We start from the raw sequence: 21,081 nt of genomic DNA on the forward strand, positions 1-21,081 counted from the left end.
ACCAGACAAAGATGTCACAAAGAAAGAAAACTACAGGCCAATATCACTGATGAACATAGATGCAAAAATCCTCAGCAAAATACTAGCAAACAGAATCCAACAGCACAAGAAAAAGGATCATACACCATGATCAAGTTGGATTTATCCCAGGAATGCAAGGATTCTTCAATATACACAAAGCAATCAATGTTATACACCATATTAACAAATTGAAGGAGAAAAACCACATGATCATCTCAATAGATGCAGAGAAAGCTTTCGACAAAATTCAACACCCATTTATGATAAAAACCCTGCAGAAAGTAGGCATAGAGGGAACTTTCCTCAACATAATAAAGGCCATATATGACAAACCCACAGCCAACCTCGTCCTCAGTGGTGAAAAACTGAAACCATTTCCACTAAGATCAGGAACAGGACAAGGTTGCCCACTCTCACCACTCTTATTCAACATAGTTTTGGAAGTTTTAGCCACAGCAATCAGAGAAGAAAAAGAAATAAAAGGAATCCAAATTGGAAAAGAAGAAATAAAGCTGTCACTTTTTACAGATGACATGATACTATACATGGAGAATCCTAAAGATGCTACTGGAAAACTACTAGAGCTAATCAATGAATTTGGTAAATTAGCAGGATACAAAATTAATGCACAGAAATCTTTACATTCCTATACACTAATGATGAAAAATCTGAAAGTGAAATTAAGAAAACACTCCCATTTACCACTGCAACAAAAAGAATAAAATATCTAGGAATAAACCTACCTAAGGAGACAAAAGACCTGTATGCAGAAAATTATAAGACACTGATGAAAGAAATTAAAGATGATACAAATAGATGGAGAGATATACCATGTTCTTGGATTGGAAGAATCAACATTGTGAAAATGACTCTACTACCCAAAGAAATCTACAGATTCAATGCAATCCCTATCAAACTACCAATGGCATTTTTCACAGAACTAGAACAAAACATTTCACAATTTGTATGGAAACACAGAAGACTCCAAATAGCCAAAGCAATCTTGAAAAAGAAAAATGGAGCTGGTGAAATCAGGCTCCCAGGCTTCAGACTATACTACAAACCTACAGTAATCAAGACAGTGTGGTACTGGCAAAAACCCAAAAATACAGATCAATGGAACAGGATAGAAAACCCAGAGAAAAACCCACGCACATATGGTCACCTTATCTTTGATAAAGGAGGCAGGAATGTACAGTGGAGAAAGGACAGCCTCTTCAATAAGTTGTGCTGGGAAAACTGGACAGGTACATATAAAAGTCTGAGATTAGATCACTCCCTAACACCATACACAAAAATAAGCTCAAAATGGATTCAGGACCTAAATTTAAGGCCAGAAACTATCAAACTCTGAGAGGAAAAACATAGGCAGAATACTCTATGAGATAAATCAGGCAAGTTCCTTTTTGACGCACCTCCTAGAGAAATGGAAATAAAAACAAAAATAAACAAATGGGACTTAATGAAACTTAAAAGCTTTTGCACAGCAAAGGAAACCATAAAAGATACCAAAAGACAACCCTCAGATGGGAGAAAATATTTGCAAATGAAGCAACTGACAAAGGATTAATCTCCAAAATTTACAAGCAGCTCATGCAGCTCAATATCAAAAAAACAAACAACCCAATCCAAAAATGGGCAGAAGACCTAAATAGACATTTCTCCAAAGAATGTATACAGATTGCCAACAAACACATGAAAGAATGGTCAACATCATTAATTATTAGAGAAATGCAAATCAAAACTACAATGAGATATCATCTCACACCAGTCAGAATGGCCATCATCAAAAACTCTACAAACAATAAATGCTGGAGAGAGTGTGGAGAATAGGGAACCCTCTTGCACTGTTGGTGGTAATGTACAGTGATACAGCCACTGTGGAGTACAGTATGTGGGTTCCTTAAAAAACTAAAATAGAACTACCATATGACCCAGCAATCCTACTACTGGGCATATACCCTGAGAAAACCATAGTTCAAAAAGAGTCATGTACCACAATGTTCCTTGCAGCACTATTTACAATAGGCAGGACATGGAAGCAACCTAAGTGTCCATCGACAGATGAATGGATAAAGAAGTTGTGTCACATATATACAATGGAGTATTACTCAGCCATGAAAAGAAACGAAATTGAGTTATTTGTAGTGAGGTGGATGGACATAGAGTCTGTCATGCAGTGTGAAGTCAGAAAGATAAAAACAAATACCGTATGCTAACATATATGGAATGTAAAAAACAGTCATGAAGAACCTAAGGGCAAGACGGGAATAGAAACACAGACCTACTAGAGAATGGACTTGTGGATACGGGGAGGGGGGAAGGGTAAGGTGGGACAAAGTCAGAGAGTGGTGTGGACATATATACACTAGTAAACGTAAAATAGATAGCTAGTGGGAAGCAGCCGCATAGCACAGGGAGAGGAGCTCGGTGCTTTGTGACCACCTAGGGGGGTGAGATAGGGAGAGTGGGAGGGAGGGAGATGCAAGAGGGAAGACATATGGGGTCATATGTATATGTACACCTGATTCACTTTGTTATAAAGCAGAAACTAACACAACATTTTAAAGAAATTATACTCCTATAAAGATTTTTTTTTTTAAAAAAAAGGTCATTAATCTAATTTTAAATCAGGTTTTCCCTGGTGGCACTGTGGTTGAGAGTCCGCCTGCCAATGCAGGGGACACGGGTTCGTTCCCCGGTCTGGGAAGGCCCCACATGCCGCGGAGTGGCTGGGCCTGTGAGCCATGGCCGCTGAGCCTGCACGTCCGGAGCCTGTGCTCCACAACGGGAGAGGTCACAACAGTGAGAGGCCCGCGTACTGCAACGAAAAAGAAAAAAAGAAATCATAAGCACTGTCTACCCAGGTCTCCACTTTGAAATTAGATTTTTCTTTATTGTGCCCCAGGTGAAATGCACAGCAGATCATTCATTCATTGAACAAATAACTGCAGGGAAAATGCTACTTTCCAAGAACTCCTGCAGTAATTGAGAAGTAAAGCAATAGACAAGCCCCCCACTTCACTGCCCTTCATACCACCAGTCTCTTTGAGTGGAAGGAACCACATAAGGGGTTATATTGCCAATGTCCACAATAAAATCTGGTGGTATTTCCCTCACCAAAAAAAAGTTCTAAAAAATTTGTGGACTTGTCAATATTTTCCCTTAAGACTGGAATATCTACAGTACTTTTCTGATATTGGTATAGGTATACTGCTTTTTCTTTTATTATTAAGGTTTTTATAATTCATCTCTTTTTGGTGTATCTTTTTAAATTTCTGATAGTTCTGTATTCTTATATTTCAGGTGTGTTTATTGTGAGTAGTTTAGAGTTACATTTTGTCTTTTTTCAGTCCAATCTGACAGTATTAGTCAATTAATTGGAATATTTAGTCCATTAATTTTAATATAATTTCTGGCACAACAGGCTGATAACTGTCACTTTATGATTTAGTTTCTATTTGCCCCACCTGTTTTTAGTTTTCTTTGACTCTTCTTTATTGACTTATTTTGGATTAATCAAGGATTCCTTTCCCATTTTCTCTGTTAGCCTGTTAGTCATACATTTTTTCAAACTTTTTGTTGCTGATGTGGAAATTGCATCCACTCTTGACTTACTACAGTCTAACATAAGTTGCTTTATTTTTCCACTTCTCACACAATTCTAGGACCTCAGAACATTTTTATTCCATTGACTCCCATTTCATCTTTTGTGTTATTGTCATTGTGCATTTCATTCTGTTATATTTTAGACCACACTAGACATTAGCCTCATTATTTTGTACAGTTCATATTAATTTATATTTCCCCAGATGTATATATGGACATTTACCTTATTAAAAAATTTTGATTTCTGCATTTCATTTCTTAATTTAAATGGAAACATCAAGGGGAATTTAACAAAAAAGTGAAAAGATGATTATTAAATAAAAAGTGTTCTCTTTCTTAAGTACCAATAAAATTCCCTTTGGTGTGTGACAAGTGTTAGGACAAGTGTCAGCTCCCTGCCCTTTATCTAACTGCTTCTTTTTGCCCCTGTTGCAAGGAGGTTGGTAACAATACCAGTCAGATGATGCTGTTGTTTTGATTTATTTGGTTCACGTGAAGATGGCTCCTGGGAGCATGTGGTGCATAGCAGGTGCTCCTCGTCTATTAGCTCCCCCTCTTTTCCCAGATCCCAGGCACGTGGCTTCCTCCAAACACCAGCCTGTCTTTCTAGCCTCATCTAACAGCTATGCACTGTGGGTGGGCCCTTTCCTGGATCATGAGCAACATGATATTAGGGACACTGTCCTCTTCTTCTTTGCATTTACCATTAGTGCTTATCAAGGGGTCTGGCATTTAATGGGCAGTGATGGATGTTTTCTGATTGGGTTAATGAAGGACGCAAGGAATGAACAAACAATCAACACTCAGTTATGCCAGTTCATAGAGAAACGCTCCCTACCATGCACTGAGACCTTACACAGGCACACGCTGAGTCTCCTGTTGACTTTGCACCTGTCTTCCTGGGTCAGGCTGGGGATGGGCTGTGGTGAGGGTCATTTCATCTTCATCAAGATGCACTCCTGGCCTACCCTCTGCTCCCTTGGTGGAAGTTCCCAACAGCCCCAAAGTGATGGGCACTGTGGGTGGGCCCAGGGGACAGACACCTGGACCAGTGAATCTGTGAGCAAAGCTCAGCTTCCCCACCCCTTCCTCTATTCTCTCACCACTTTGTCCACCAAAAACAAATTTTTTTAAAGAAAAAAAGAGACAATGTGGAAGAAGGAGAAAACTTGGCATTCAACAAATGTTTGTTTATACACACTGAATACCACTAGCTAAATCCACAATGCCTGAAGAATATGGTGTTTTCTGTAATAGATTAATGTTTAAAACACTCAAGGATGAATATCAACTTGCAAAGATTGCCATCTATGATACTTTTTCTCAAAAAATTGCATAGTTTCCTTGAAGAGAATGGAAAAGTTGCCACTCTAACTATAATAAATACAGATTAAAGCATGTGTAATATTGCATGCTATTGTGTATGAGATATACTGAATTTAAAGACTAAAAATACAAGAAAATCTCATATGTTATCATTTCTTTGTGTCCCACCTATAGTTTCTCATAGGTGATGTCTTTTTCAGAAGCTAATATTTCTGACTCTGTCTTTATAATAGTTTAGAAGCACTAAAGAGGATTGGATGGTCACCACAGAGGAAATGAAATATTTGAAAATATGTCATTCTTACTTAGGAAATGTGGAATATGGGCTGACTTTCAAAAGTGCAATAAAGCTTGTACTTTATCTCGCAAATGAACAAGCAGGTGAAAATGAGTGTTTTGTATCTTAGACTGACCACTGGTTTCTGGCACTTTAATATTATTTCTGCTTCACTACTTTAAAATCAAATAGATAAATAATACCCTCAGGGAAATAACTATGCCTTCCTTTATTCTCCATACTGAAAAAGACATGCTCAGAACTCAATAAATAACAACACACTCTGACCTTAGAAAATTTTATATTTTTTTCAATATGTATTTCTAGAATCTGTATTTTAACTTGTAAAGAGTCCTCAAATTAGCCCCACTACAAATCAGTATTGATATTAGGTGATACTTGGCTGTGACCTTGGTTGTGTAACATCTCTTGGTCTTCCTTCCACACCTGGTTTCAGGAGCGACTTCTGCTGTCCCTGCTGCCAGCGCACATAGCCATGGAGATGAAAGCCGAGATCATCCAGAGGCTGCAGGGCCCCAAAGCCGGCCAAATGGAAAACACCAACAATTTTCACAACCTGTACGTCAAACGGCACACCAATGTCAGGTACGCTGCTGCTCTGTTCTCCTTCCGCAGCAAGTCTGGGGAGCCTGTATGCCAGGTGGGGGACATATTTAACTGGGAGCCCATAATCTTACAGTTTCATGTGTCCTTTGGAACTGTTTATCTTTGCGTGTAGAGTAATTATCACTCCACCTACCCATGTGCTGCCTCTTGGGGCTTCACATTAAGATAAGAAAACGGGTTCCTCTACTTATTGCATTTTGTGACCATCAATTACAAAAGGGAGAAAAGTGGACAATGAGCCCTTATTCTGGGAACTCCTTGGTCAGAGCTCACTGTGTCCCTGAAACCCAGGACTCAGTGTCAGTAAGATTAAAGAGTCATGGGCTCTAGGCACAAGGACTGTTTCCTCAAGGTAGACTTGGCAAGGGCAGGGCCTTGGGAAGCCAGCACTTTCCAGGGAAGCTGGATGTTCTGCTGTCAATCAGGAATGATGGGTTTCTAGGGTATGGCTGGTACCCAGCATCATAGGGGACCAACATGCACCTTAATTAAATTATAATGAAAGTTACTGCTTTCCCAAGAGTGGCACAGCCATCCATGCTTCCCAGGGAGCCATTCCTGGATTCCCAGTAACTGGAAAACTAACATGGGATTGTGGTCAGGAAGGAGGATGGTATAGGACCTCTTCTCCCCTGAGCTCTAGAGAGGAGCTGTGCAGGTCCTCACTTCAGTCTGGAGAGGGTGCTCCCTCCTGTGCTCCCCTCCATCTCTGGCTACAGTGGTGTGGGACCTCTCCACATGTGGGTGCCCTGGTCCTCACTGTTCTCCATGCCCACCCGTTCCTGACACTACTTCTCTGGGGGCTGTCCTTTCATCCATTCGATTACATTGCAGTGGTGCTTGCTATTCTGGCTGGGTTATCTCAATAAGTAACCTGTGCATGCCTCACTCATTATGTTATTCCTTTAGTCACCCCCCACCCCATTCAATAGTTTAATAACAACAACCACAAACACAAACTAAAGTGTGTTTAGAATCGTCTAGAATTGTAATAGGGCTGTTTGCTTTCAAGTCCAGACCTTTTCCATTGTGTGATGCAGCCTTCTGTCTGGTTACTTCAGTTCAAGGATTTTTGAAGTTTATTAAGAAACAAATTTAACTGTAGCTTAATTTATGCATTGCTAAGACAAATCGCATTTTAACACATGATTTTAGAAAAAGGTATGGCCCAAGCACGCAAAGAGCTAATATACAATGAGAAATGCACATTGAAAGGGAGACAAGAGAAAAAAAGTTGCATATCAAGTAGGAACTAAGGAAAAAACATTGAATAAATGAGGAATCAGGAGTAAATTTTTTTATAGTCCCCACCTTTTTTTTTCTTGGAATAATAGGAAAGAACTATGTGTGTATATATACATATATATGTATGTATGTATATATGCATATATTTATGTGTTTGTGTATATATATATATATATATATATGTATATATATACACACACTGAGACAGAGAACATTCATACATGTTAAGGAGTAAAGCTGGACTTCCTTGGTGGTGCAGTGGTTAAGAATCCTCCTGCCAATGCAGGGGACACAGGTTCGAGCCCTGGTCCGGGAAGATCCCACTTGCTGTGGAGCAACTAATTCCGTGCACCACAACTACTGAGCCTGTGCTCTAGAGCCTGCGAGCCACAACTACTGAGCCCACACACCACAACTACTGAAGCCCATGCATCCTAGAGCCCGCATGCCACAATTACTGAGCCCATGCGCCGCAACTATTGAAGCCCATGCACTCTAGGGCCCACACGTGGCAACTACTGAGCCCACATGCTGCAACTACCAAAGCCCGCGTGCCTAGAGCCCATGCTCTACAACAAGAGAAGCCACCACAATGAGAAGCCCGCACACCACAGCAAAGAGTAGCCCCCACTCACTACAACTAGAGAAAGCCTGCACACAACAATGAAGACCCAGTGCAGCCAAAAAAAAAAGGAATAAAATTATTTAAAACACTAGACTGCATTTAGGTTTTTAAGCATTTTACCTACATAATTAAAGAAAAAGCATTTATGGTGTCTGACAAGATATACTATAGTAGAAATTGCTCTTTCCAGCCTTAACTATAAGAAAATCAGCAATGCCCCTTTCATCTCCAGAAATATTTTTATGTCACTTATTGGTATTCAAAATGTGTAAGGATAAATGTGCCTATCTAAATAGGATCACAGACTATCTTTAAATAGCTGTGATATAATCTTGGAACAATAGACCTGTAAAAATGACTGAAGACACAACCAATCTCAAGCAGTTGATAATTGTCTGCATAATATCTGTATTAGTTATCAGTTTCTGTGTAACAAATTACCCCAAAACTTAGTGGGTAATTTAAAGAACAATAAACACACCAATCAGAATGGTCATCATCAAAAAGTCTACAAATAACAAATGTTGGAGAGGATGTGGAGAAAAGGGAACCCTCTTACATTGTTGGTAGGAATGTAAATTGTTGAAGCCACTATGGAAAACAGTATGGAGGTTCCTCAAAAAACTAAAAATAGAGCTACCATATAATCCAGCAATCCGACTCCTGGGCATATATCTGGAAAAAAACACAATTCAAAAAGATACATGCGCCCCAATGTTCACTGCAGCACCATTTACAATAGCCAAGACATGGAAGCAATCTAAATGTCCATTGACAGATGAATGGATAAAGAAGATGTGGTACATATATACAATGGAATAGTACTTAGCCATAAAAAATGAAATAATGCCATTTGCAGCAACATGGATGGACCTAGAGATTATCACTAAGTGAAGTAAGTCAGAGAAGGACAACTGTCATATGATGTCACTTACATGTAGAATCTAAAATACAATACAAATCAACATATCTATGAAACAAAAACAAACTCATAGACATAGAGAACAGACTTGTGATTGTTAAGGGGAAGGGGGTTGGAAGAGGGAAAGACTGGGAGTTTGAGATTAGCAGAGGCAAGCTATTATACATAGAATGGATAAACAACAAGGCCCTACTGTATAGCACAGGGAACTATATTCAATATCCTATGACAAACCATATGGAAAGAAATATGAAAAAGAATATATATATATATATAACTGAATATAACTGAATCATTTTTCTGTATAGAAGAAATTAACACAACATTGTAAATCAGCTATACTTCAAAAAAAAAAAAAGACCCATTTAAAAAAAAAAAAAACCATAGAATGGGAGAAAATAGTTGCAATAATATATCTGATAAGGACTTGAATCCAGAATATATAAAGAACATTTACAGCTCAACAATAAAAATACAAATAACCTAATTTTTTTAAAAAAAGAACAATAATCATCTCACGACATCTGCGGGTTGGAGTTTGGGAGCAGCTTACCCAGGTGGTTTTGGCATAGACTTTCCCATGAGGCTGCAGGCTGCTGGGCAATCTGTTCCCAATGTGACTTCCCACCTGGTGGACAGGTTAACTTCCTGTTGGCTGGAGGCCTCAGTTCCTCATCATTGGGCCTCTTCACAGTTTGCTTGAGTATCCTCACAACATGGCCGCTTGCTTCCCCAGAGGGAGGGGTCCAGGTGGAAGCTTCAATATCTTTTATGATCTAACCTTGGAAGGTCATTTCTGGTCATTTCTGCAGTATCCTATTGGTTACACAAGTCAGCCCTACCCGTTATGGGAAGGGACAGTACAAGAGTGTGAGTACTGGAGGTGAGGATCACTGGGGCCATCTTGGAAGCTGATTAAACACACTTATCTAAGGCAAAGGATTGGTGAAGCACCTTCAACTGTCTTCAGAGATTATGTAGAATATGTTTGCAGTATTAAATTTAAATTCATAAAACATATTTGGGATCCTAAAGTAACTTAAATTCTTAAAACTTAAAAATGGAAAAGCTTCAATGGCATGGAGTACCAATTAATTTTAAATGAAATATGAAAACATATGGCCTTTTCCTCCTGAAACAGGACAGGTATAATAAACAAAGAAGCAGATAAAATACCTGGCTAATGCAGGTAGTTCAGTCAATAACTGAGGGTGTTTTTTAATGAGAATTATTAGGTTGATAGACCAAAAAGATCTGTTGATAACTTTTAGTTTTGCTTTGATGATTCATTCAATGAAATATTTATTCTCTGTTAATAACATTGACTAGCTCTTTACTAACTGATATAATAATAATAATAGTAATAAGTAGGATGAGGAGGAAGTGGAGAAGAAAAAGAATTTGTAGATGTGAAGGTAGCAACTACCAGTTGCCTTCTGAATCATTGTCTTCCTCTGAATCCCTCCCACTAGTGCTGAAACATTCGCAAACCCATCATGTCTTTGAAAACAAACATAAATCCCTGAATCCAGTACCACCCTCCAACTCTGAAATTACGTCCATGAATTTCATAGCCCAGATTCTAGAACAATTTTCCACTCTCTAACTAGACTTCCTTATTTTCTCTCCCTCCTCAAATCACCACCCTCTGACATTAACCTCCCCCATGTCACAGAACTCATTCTTCCTACATTCACCACCAGTTGTCTTGTTCCCAAATCTGAATATGACTTCCTCTGCATCCTATCTCATTGACCACATGGTTATGCTTGGTCCCATTCACCTTGTCTTTGCACTTAAATAATTCTACATCCTTGGGTTTCCATGCCATTGTTTCCCCTTTGTTTTCTCCCTGCAGTCTTCTTTATTGTTTTCTCGTCCCTACATCTAGGCTGTTCTGTAAATGAAAGCATTTCCAGGTCTCTCCTAACTCCTCTGTTCTCTCCAGCTCTCGCCCAGGACTTAATGACCATCTATATGATGCTAAGACACAGAACTCAGCCATAGTTTTCCATAAGCATCTACCTAATGGTCTTCTTCTTGGGTCTCCCACTGACACCACCCTCAGACTCAACCCAACCAAAGTGGAGCTAGTCAACTTCTCCTGCAAGCTTGATTTGATTTGTACACTAGGTATAGCCCCAGTACTCAGCCAGAAACCGGTCTTTATCTCAGCACTTTCTTTTCCTAGATACTTCCCACAACATCTAATCCCTAACAAAGCCTGATTCATTCTCCTTCCTACAAATCTCCCCTCTCTGTCCAGTTCTCCCCATCTCCCCCACTTATAGACTTTCCACAGGGCTCTCCGGGATGTACCGGATATGATTCTAACTGACCTGCCCACCTCCAGGTTGCTGCCGCCAGAGTGGTCTTTCTCAAGTGGTGATGTGATCCAAGTCTAGGTCAGGTTTCCTTCCTGTGTGAACCCCAAAGTGCTCTGCGTCTCCTCTTCCATAACCCTTTGTACATTGTGTCCCAGTTACTCATATACAGTCTGCATCTTCCTGCCCAGTAACCACAGGGCCAGCTTCAGACCTGTACATTCAGCCCATCTTGGGCTCCTTCACCCACTACATGTCTTGATACAGGAAACACTGTGGAGGTTGTCAACAAGAAGTAGAGTCAACCACTCGTTCTCACGTTCTCCCTCCCATGCTGCCTGGATCGGGCATCTTCCTCTGAGTGAGAGTAATGCCTCCTCTTGGACCATGGCTCAGCATCTGTGGGTCCCTGCCTCTGCAGGAGAGCACAGGAGAAGTAGGGATGGTTTTATGGCACCATCTGAATAGAGAGCACAAAAGCCCCAGCAGCCCTGATTTCCCTGGACCAGAGGTCTCCCCCTGCTTCTGTCCATCATCAGAGGAGCAAGTCTTTCCTCCAAGGTGAAGCCACAAGCCTTGTACTTTGCCTGAGGAGCAGAGTGTTGCCAGCAGCAGAGATCAAGCCATGTTCTGCCTGGGACCAGGCTGATGGCTGCCGCACTTTTTTTTTAAATTGTGGTAAAATATACATAGCAGTTACAATTTTAACCATTTTAAATTGTACAGTGCAGTGTCACTAATACATTCATGCTGTTCTGCAACCATCACCAACATCCATGTCCAGAACTTTTTTTTCATCCCAAACTGAAGCTCCATACCCACTAAACAACAACGCCCCATCCCCAGACTCTGGCAGTCACCATACTACTCTCTGTCTCTATGGTTGGGCTAGTCTAAGTACTTCATATAAGTGAAGTCATATAATATTTGTCCTTTTGAGTCTGGCTTATTTCACTCAATTTAATGTCTTCAAGGTTCATCCAGGTTGTGTTATTTGTCAGAATTTCATTTCTTTTAAAGACTGAATAATATTCCACTGTATTATACACCACAGTTTCATCCATCCATTTCTTTAAATGTCAATAGACATTTGTTTCATTTTATGAATAATACTGCTGTGAACATGGGTATACGAATATCTGTTTGAGTTCCTGCTTTCAGCTCTTTTGGGTATATACCTAAGAGTGGAATTGCTGGATCCTATATATGGTAAATTTATATTTCATAAAATTTTGTGAATTGGCAGTTATTTTTGTTTCATGGCCCATCTTAAACCATACCATATTCACTACCTGAACCCAGAATTTTAGGCTTCTTTATTAGTCCTTTACACAAAACATAAACACGTTATTGTGTAGGTAAATTTGTAATGTACACAGTGGTGCTGTAGTTTCTCTATCCTGACCCATCAAGGTTAGCTAAACACATACACAACTCTAAGGAATCTCACATTTGCCCTCCCAGCCTGTACATCCCATGAAGGGAAGCTGTACTGTCATTTCCTAAGTGACTTTCCCTGACTCTTCACCACCTCCACTGTTCTGTCTTACAGCACTCTGCTGTTTTCTTTTATAGCACTTATTATCACTGTAATTGGACGTTGATTGGTGTCCTTATTTGTTTAATGCATCCCCAAACCAAACTCTGAGCTTTAGAAAGATGTTCTGTATCTGTTCTCCTGGCAGGTAGTAAGGAAGCCAGAATTTTTTCTTTGAAACAATAAAAACAGGATTTGACTTTTATTATTTTGCTTCTTCTACATAGGAATCCTTATAATATAAAATCATGTAATGATTCAAATAGAAGCATACTCCTTTGATATCAGAATTATGACACTGTAATGTACTGTCAGGATGAAGACCACATAAATGAGAGAGGCGGGGAGGGGCTAGCCCTGAGAGAAGAAAGGTGAGCAGTAAAAAAGGACTAGAATAGAGAACATGCATCGCATGACTTTTTCTTCAACGATTTAATTATAAAAATTTAACATCAAAAAAAAATTTAATGGGAAAGTTTAGCAAAATGTTTACATATTCCATACCCAGGGAAATGACATTTTGCAAAAATATAAAATGTAAAAACTTATACTCTTTCAATGGGAAAAACTACCATTACTTTCTTAACGAATATCAACTTGCAAATATGGCACCCACTGGTTTGTTCCCACAGTATCCTCTATGCGGACATTGTTGGGTTCACCCGTCTGGCCAGTGACTGCTCCCCAGGAGAACTGGTCCACATGCTGAATGAACTCTTTGGAAAATTTGATCAAATTGCAAAGGTGAGTATTAGTGATTGCCTTCTATTTTGAGGATATATAAAATTTGGGCTTACTTTTTCTCTGGTCCCTTATAAATTTTTTACCTCTTCATAAAAGCATCCTTTAGGAATGTTGTTTGTAGATTTGTTGGATTTATTTGCCATCGAGCCCTGATAAATCTCAAACCTACACTGGGAATGAGAGATGTCATAGCATATAATTAGCATATTTTTCATCTACTTTTAAAACTTCTCCATGTATATAACTCAGCACACATATAATAAATATATTCAAGATGATGAGATTTGATTTGCACATCTCTCTCTCCTGTGCTGTTCTAAGATTCTCTTTTTAGGCATTTCGATGTCAAGGAGTTGGAAATATGATTTCCTCTCCAGTTGTAACTATTACATATTCATAGTGTTAAATGGCATCCTGGGAAAATCCCTAAAATAGGATGCATCCCTTCTTCCTAAGCCCTTTATTGACTGTTGTCCCCATTTTATCCACTGACCCTTGTGCCACTTGCAGAGATGTAAGTTCAGTATTTGTCATTCATATGCTCATCTGTGGGAAGTTTCACAGAGAAGAAGTGATGACAACTGATCTAAAATCATACTAGCCCTTATTCTAGACTTATTTATTGGAACTATTAAGGTTTCTGGTGGGAATATTGATAGTTTTCTTTCTTTCCTGCTAGCCCTCTACTTCTCATAAAATGTTTCTGGTCAGCTTAATTTTGTCTCTGAATTATTCCCAACAAAAATACATTATTATGCTTATTAAAATGCATTCTTTACATAAGGAAGAGTTGGTTCTAAGTTTAGTTCATGGTGAGATTTTGAAAACAATAGGTGAGATTTTGCTCACTTTTAAACAATAAAGAAAATTCCAGCCAGGCCTCCTAGGCATAAATCTGGCTTGTAGATGTTCACAGAGTGACTCTTGGGTCAAGCTTTCCGTGAGGTGTCTTATGTTGCGCAACTGACCATGACAGATCTCATTGGGAATTCTAAAAAATCACTAAGAGTATAGCTCTGTTTCCTTCCTTTACCAAACCAAAGGAAGAGGTTGAGTTTGGGGTAGAGGGGGCCTCATCTTTAGAAAACGTCTTGAAAGTTTGAGTCAGTAAAAGGTCATTTTTGTTGCACTACCTGGTCACAATAGGAAGAAACATCCTAATCTTGGCTGATAACAACAAAGCTCCAGTGTTTACATGGCATTCTCCCCACACGCAAGGCTCTGTGTCCAAATTACTTCTCTCTATATGGACACCAGTCAGACTGATTAGGGGCACACCCTACTCCTGTATGACCTCATCTTAACTAATTACATCTACAGTGACCCTTTGGCCAAATAATGTCACGTTCACAGGTACCAGGGGTTAGGATTTCAACATGTGAATCTGAGGAGGACACAATTTATAACTCGTAAGGGAGGTACTCGGTGTGACTTCCTGCTCCTCTCTGATCATTGTAGCAAAGGAACATCCAGGCAATATCAGAGACTGGCCTAGGATAGCTTGGGCCATCCATTGCTGGTCACAGGGGCAGCATGCTTTGGATATCAGTTCATGGCTCATAGTTCAAAACATGGAGCTGGTGAGCATTATAAGCAAACAGATAGTTCAGTCCATTGAGGAATACTACATAAAACACATTAAGTTAAGGAAGTCAACGTCACTGCTCATTCACTGTTAGTTTTTATCCACTTTAATGAGGTATAATTGGCATACAGAAGGCTATACATAGTTCACATACATACAACTTACTGAGCTTAGGGATACACCCTTGAAACCATCACTACAATCTATGCCATAAACATCTATCACCTACAAAAGTTTCCTCTTGCCCTTTTAATTTATCATTATCATCATCATTATTATTTTGTGATTAAAACACTTAACATAAGATCTACCTTCTTAGCCAATGTTTAGGTATACAATATAATATTATTAACTATAGACACTATGCTGTACAGTAGCTCTCTAGGACTTATTCATCATGCATTACTGAAACTTTGTATCCTTTGACCAACACTTCCCCATTTTCCCCTCTCCCAGGCCTGGAAACCACCATTCTATACTCTGCTTCTGTGTTTGACCAATTTAGATTCCTCATATAAGTGGTATCATGTAGTATTTGTCATTCTGTATCTGGCTTATTTCACTTAACAAGTCAAATTCAACAGCACTTTAAAATGATCATATATCATGACCAAATGGGATTTATCCCTGGGATGCAAGTTGGATAGCATCGCAAATCAATTGATGGGATATACCACATTAACAGAATGAAGGGCAAAAATCATATGATCATCTCAATCAATTGATGCAGAAAAAGCATTTGACAAAATTAAACACGCTTTTATGATTAAAAACTCTCAACTAATAAGAAGGAACTTACCTCAACACAATAAAGCCGTATATGAAAAACCCACAGTGAACATCATACTCAACAGTGACAAACTGAAAGCTTTTCTTCTAAGATTGGGCATAAGACAAGGATACCTACTCTCACCAGTTCTGTTCAACATAGTGCTGGAACTTCCTGACGCAGCAGTTAGGCAAGAAAAAGAAATAAAAGACGTCCAACTCAAAAGAGAAGTAAAATTATCTCTGTTTGCAGATGATATGACCTTATATGTAGAAAACCCTAAAAAGTCCACAAAAATCTGTTAGGACTAATAAATAAACTGAGTAAAGTTGCAGGATAAAAAGTCAATGTACAATAATCACTTGTATTTCTATACAATGAAGTATCTCAAAAGGAAATCAAGAAAACACATTTACATTATCATCAAAAATAATAAAATACTTAGGAAATAGACTTAACTAAATAGGTGAATGACTTATACACCAAAAACTATAAAATATTGATGAAAGAAATATAAGGAGACACAAATAAGTAGAAAGACACTCCATGTTCATGGGTTGAAAGAATTAATATTAAAATAGTACCCCAAACCATCTACAGATTCAATGCAATCCCTATCAAAATCCCAATGGTAGTTTTTACAGAAATAGAAAAAAAATCCTAAAATTCATACAGAACCACAAGAGACACCAAATATCCAAAGCAATTTTGGACAAGAAAAACAAAGCTGGAGGCATCGTGCTTCCTGGTTTCAAAATATATTGCAAAACTACAGCAATCAAAACAGTCTGATACTGGTATTAAAGACAGACATACAGACCAATGGAGCAGAATAGAGACTAGAAATAAACCCATGCATATACAGTCAGCTGATCATTGATAAGAGTGCCAAGAATTCAATGTTCTTAATCTTACTGTTTTCTAGACTCAGGATACATATTTAGGAAGTATAGGAGAGAAGCCTTATTAATAAACAATGTTTTGCCTTTTTATTATTTAAAATATTGTTATCAGGAATTACTAACACGTCATCTATAATGCTATAGATAAGCATGAAAGTACACAGCTCTCTATGAGACAGGGAAAGAAATCTGCAAAATCTTCAGTAAACCTAACACATACTTAAGAACAAAAAGATTTTATGTTTGTTTTATTATTTCAAATTTGTTCATTTTATACATAAGCCTGTGCGAGTGTTAAGAAGAAAAAAAGTCTGGGATTTCCCTGGTGGTCCAGTGGTTAAGACTCCAGGCTCCCAATGCACAGGTTTGATCCCTGATTGGGGAGCTAGCGTCCCACATGCCATGCAGCGTGGCCAAAAAAAAAAAAAAAAAAAATCTGTGTTTGGTACATCTTTGTTTATTTATGTATTTATTATAAATTTGAGTGAAGAGTCTATAAACTAGTTGAAGAGGCTAGAAATGGATGTAGGATTAATGCATATGAATGAAGTTAATCTCAATGTTATAATATAAATACAACCCAGCCAATAAAAATAATGAGTTTGTCTAATTTTATATTAAACAGCTTAACCTCAGATCAGAATTAAGTTTCAAATTACTTGGCAATGTTGAATGGTAGCTTATTATGTTGTAGAGATGTTTGTCGGAAGCTACATGTCTGCAGGTAAGAATCTGCTTTAGCTTTAAAAGAAATGAGGAAAATCGTGAGCACAGTAGGAAATGACAAAAATTCTAATTCTAGTTGAGTTCTGCTTACCATTTTCTATCCTGAAAGATTCTGTTTTGCATAGAATGTTTCATTTCACTGTCAATGTTTGGATTTGTTCAGACTAAAGAGAATGGTCCTATCTTTACCCTCCTCTGCTGTGTTAAGTGTAAATCATTCCAGAACTTTCTCTCAGCTTTCCCCTTCTACCCCTTACCCTGATTCTTCCTGCTTTGGTAAAGGAGCATGCAGGTGAGGGTGGCTCAGTCTTGATGGGTAATTAAGGGAAACTCAACTAGTTCTCATTTCTTTCTTCCCACAAACCCTATTCACTGTGGCAATGCCAGTAGAACTAGCACTTGGTGATATTTGGTAAATCAAAATCATTATATATGTGCTTAACTCGACTGAAATTCTGTGATTTCTTCTTTCAGGAGAATGAATGCATGAGAATAAAAATTCTAGGAGACTGCTACTACTGTGTTTCCGGACTCCCTATCTCTCTCCCTAACCATGCCAAGAATTGTGTGAAAATGGGACTGGATATGTGTGAAGCCATAAAGTAAGTGTAATGCTTAGTAAGAGCTTTTTTAACTGTTTGATAAGTTTTAGTTGTAGTTCTTACAACTATTCCTATTTTTCTGTCTACTGAAACTAAATACATGATTGTACATTTAAATATAAATGGGCAGAGACTCATTTATTGGCATGTGAGAACTAAGTCCAAAGTAAGCCTTCTGTGTTTTGTATTGCTATTATTAGTCTTAGATTACAGCAACACTGAGTTAGAATCTATGGGAAGGGACCTTTGTGTTTGTTTCAAAAGTGCTTTTTTTAAAAATGTAAAGGTCTCCTCCAATCTTCAGGAAAAAGTCTGTACTCTCAGCATCTCTTGATTTCTGACAAGTACATGTAAATTGTAAGAGAGAAAGTAGTTTTTACCACCAGACTGCAATGAATATAAAAATCCAGCCCAGAATTACTCCATCTAAGTCACGCTCAGCTCTGTGAATGTAGTTTCAGTTTATATCCATAATAGTTTTCTGCCTTCTATCTATAGGTTCTTTCATTGTAATTCTAGAGAAGATTTGCTTCATAGAATAATGTTATTGTTACAGTTGACAAGTACAGGGTAAAAATGTGAGGTAAAAAATGAATTTTCACTGCCCGTACCATAATGCATACTTCTTTATAAGTACCTTCATAGAAGCCACGGTATTCTTATAAATGATAAAAGCTCTTGTTTTCTGATTGTGTGATTGAAGGATTTCAGTTTGGTTTTTTTTTGTGGGGGGGGATTGCCTATTTTTGGTCAAGTGATTTTCCCCTATCCTCCACATATTTTTCGGCTAAACAGGATGGGAACTATGTGCTTGATGGTCTAATTCCTTGTCTCGGGGTCAGAGTAAATAGGACCTTAAGTGAGAAAGCAACAAGTCAAGTTATCACTCTGTTTAGCCCACCGTGGTGTTAGTTGTGGGCCGAAATGGACTGAGAGGTTTGTCGGTGGGTTTCCAGTGCTGGCCAGGGAAGAACAGTGAAGCCCTAGCCGCAGCAGAGTCCGCAGACCTAAGTGTCCAGATCCACTAGTTCAGCCTTTGTCAGGGGCCACTGTGGGGCGGTCAGGGATTGAGAGGCAAAGGAATCGAGAGGAATCGAAGGAAGATTCAAGATGGGAGGGGTGGGCAGTGTCGCCTCAGCTTCCCACTGAAATACATTGTGTGGGAAATAACTGTCCCCCTTCTTCTCCCCATAAGTAAATCATTTGTCTTCTCGGAGACATAAAAAAAAAAAAGTTTTTCAGCTTTATTTCAAGAGTCACTAACTATTCACACCACTATGGGTCTAGATGGAAGTGAATTTAATCAATGTAGACCTAACAGATTCTCTCAAATGTATAACCCACCCCTGGAGGCCGCCCAGTGTTGGTTTCAAACATAAGGTGAAATGGATTCTATAAATGGGTTTTGTGAAGGATGCTGTTATGTGAATCAATAGCACATTGGATTCAACAATCCACCCTTTTACTAAAGCTTAATTTCTTCTTTGGAATCAACTGTTTTCCAGTTCTGTTAAGTTTCTGTAATTCCAATATGTTGAAGAGCCTTTAGAAAAAAGATCCCCCCCCTAAAAAAAGAAAAAAGATTCCCTACATTCTGTCCACTGGCATGTCATCAAGTCATCATTAATACCTTCTTTTGTTGTAACATTTATTTATTGGGGTTAAATATACATACAAAAATACTGCCCTTTGAACCATTTTTACGTGTACAATTCAGTGGCACTAAATACATTCAAAATGTCATACAACCATCACCACTATCTACTTCCAGAACCTTTTCATTGTCCCAAACAGAAACTCTGTACCCACTAAGCAATAACTCCCCATTCCCTTCCTCCCAGCCCCCAGTAACCTCTGTTCTACTTTCTGCCTCCATAAATTTGCCTGGTCTAGATATTTCATGCAACTGGAATTGTACAATACTTGTTCTTTTGTGTGTGACTTATTTCACTTTATATAATGTTTTCAAGGTTTATTCATATTGTGGTATGTATCAGTACTTCATTCCTTTTAATGATGGAATAACATTCCATTGTATGTATGTATTGCATTTTATCCATTCATCATAGATGCCTCAGTGATATCTTATGTGTCCAGCATCTCAGTAATGTCAACAGATTTGAGTGAACTTCCAGAGCTCTTCCTTATACCTAAACTTAAGTTTCATATCTTAATGGCCATGTGTCCCCATGATCTGATACTCCTTGACCAAGGGCTTCTGAATTCTTCCCCTGCTATGTATCAACAGTTCGGCTCATGTGCAGTTGGCAAAGTGATCAGTAATAGGTTGTTTTAGCCCAATCGAAAAATGGGCAGAAGACCTAAACAGACATTTCTCCAAAGACATACAGATGGCCAACAGGCACATGAAAAGATGCTCAACATCGCTAATTATTAGAGAAATGCAAACCAAAACTACCATGATGTATCACCTCACACCGGTCAGAATGGCCATCATTAAAAAGTCTACAAATAACAAATGCTGGAGAGTGTGTGGAGAAAAGGCAACCCTCCTACATTGTTGCTGGGAATGTAAATTGGTGCGAACACTGGGTGAAACAGTATGGAAGTTCCTCAAAAAACTAAAAATAGAATTGTCAGAAGATCCAGCAATCCCACTCCTGGGCATATATCCAGACAAAACTACAATTCAAAAAGATACATACACCCGTGTTTTTGTAGCAGCACTATTCACAATAGCCAAGACATGGAAACAACCTAAATGTTCATTGACAAATGAACGGATAAAGAAGATGTGGTACATACATACAATGGAATATTAGCGATAAAAATAAATGAAATAATGCCATTTGCAGCAACATAGATGGACTTAGAGATTACCATACTAAGTGAAGTAAGCCAGAAAGAGAAATACAAATATCACATGATATCACTTACATGTGGAATCTAAAATGTGACACAAATGAACCTATCTATGAAACAGAAACAGACTTACAGACATAGAGAACAGACTTGTGGTTGCCAAGGGGGAGGGAGAGTGGGGGAGGGATGGATTGGGAGTTTGGGATTAGCAGATGCAAACTATTATATATAGGATGGATAAACAAGGTTCTACTGTATAGCACAGGGAACTATATTCAATATCCTGTGATAAACCATAAAGAAAAGAATATAAAAAAGAATATATATATATATGAATCATTTTGCTGTACAGCAGAAATTAACACTACATTGTAAATCAACCATACTTCAATAAAAAATAATAATAATAGGTTGTCT

At 38.4% G+C, this 21,081-nt stretch overlaps 1 protein-coding gene across 2 annotated transcripts in view; it reads left to right on the forward strand.

The window, feature by feature from the left end:
• The window catches only part of ADCY2 (adenylate cyclase 2), a 433,385-nt gene that overhangs the window by 287,322 nt on the left and 124,982 nt on the right, over positions 1-21,081 (forward strand). For both annotated transcript variants that reach the window (XM_029217111.1, XM_029217112.1), the window contains exons 5-7: positions 5,691-5,839; positions 13,146-13,257; positions 17,714-17,841. In XM_029217111.1, the coding sequence (XP_029072944.1) occupies positions 5,691-5,839; positions 13,146-13,257; positions 17,714-17,841 (389 nt within the window). The remainder of the gene's footprint in view (positions 1-5,690; positions 5,840-13,145; positions 13,258-17,713; positions 17,842-21,081) is intronic.

This window comes from Monodon monoceros, unplaced genomic scaffold, assembly GCF_005190385.1.
Source record: "Monodon monoceros isolate NGI ecotype Baffin Bay Population unplaced genomic scaffold, NGI_Narwhal_1 Super_Scaffold_12, whole genome shotgun sequence".
NCBI classification, from domain to species: Eukaryota; Metazoa; Chordata; class Mammalia; order Artiodactyla; family Monodontidae; genus Monodon; species Monodon monoceros.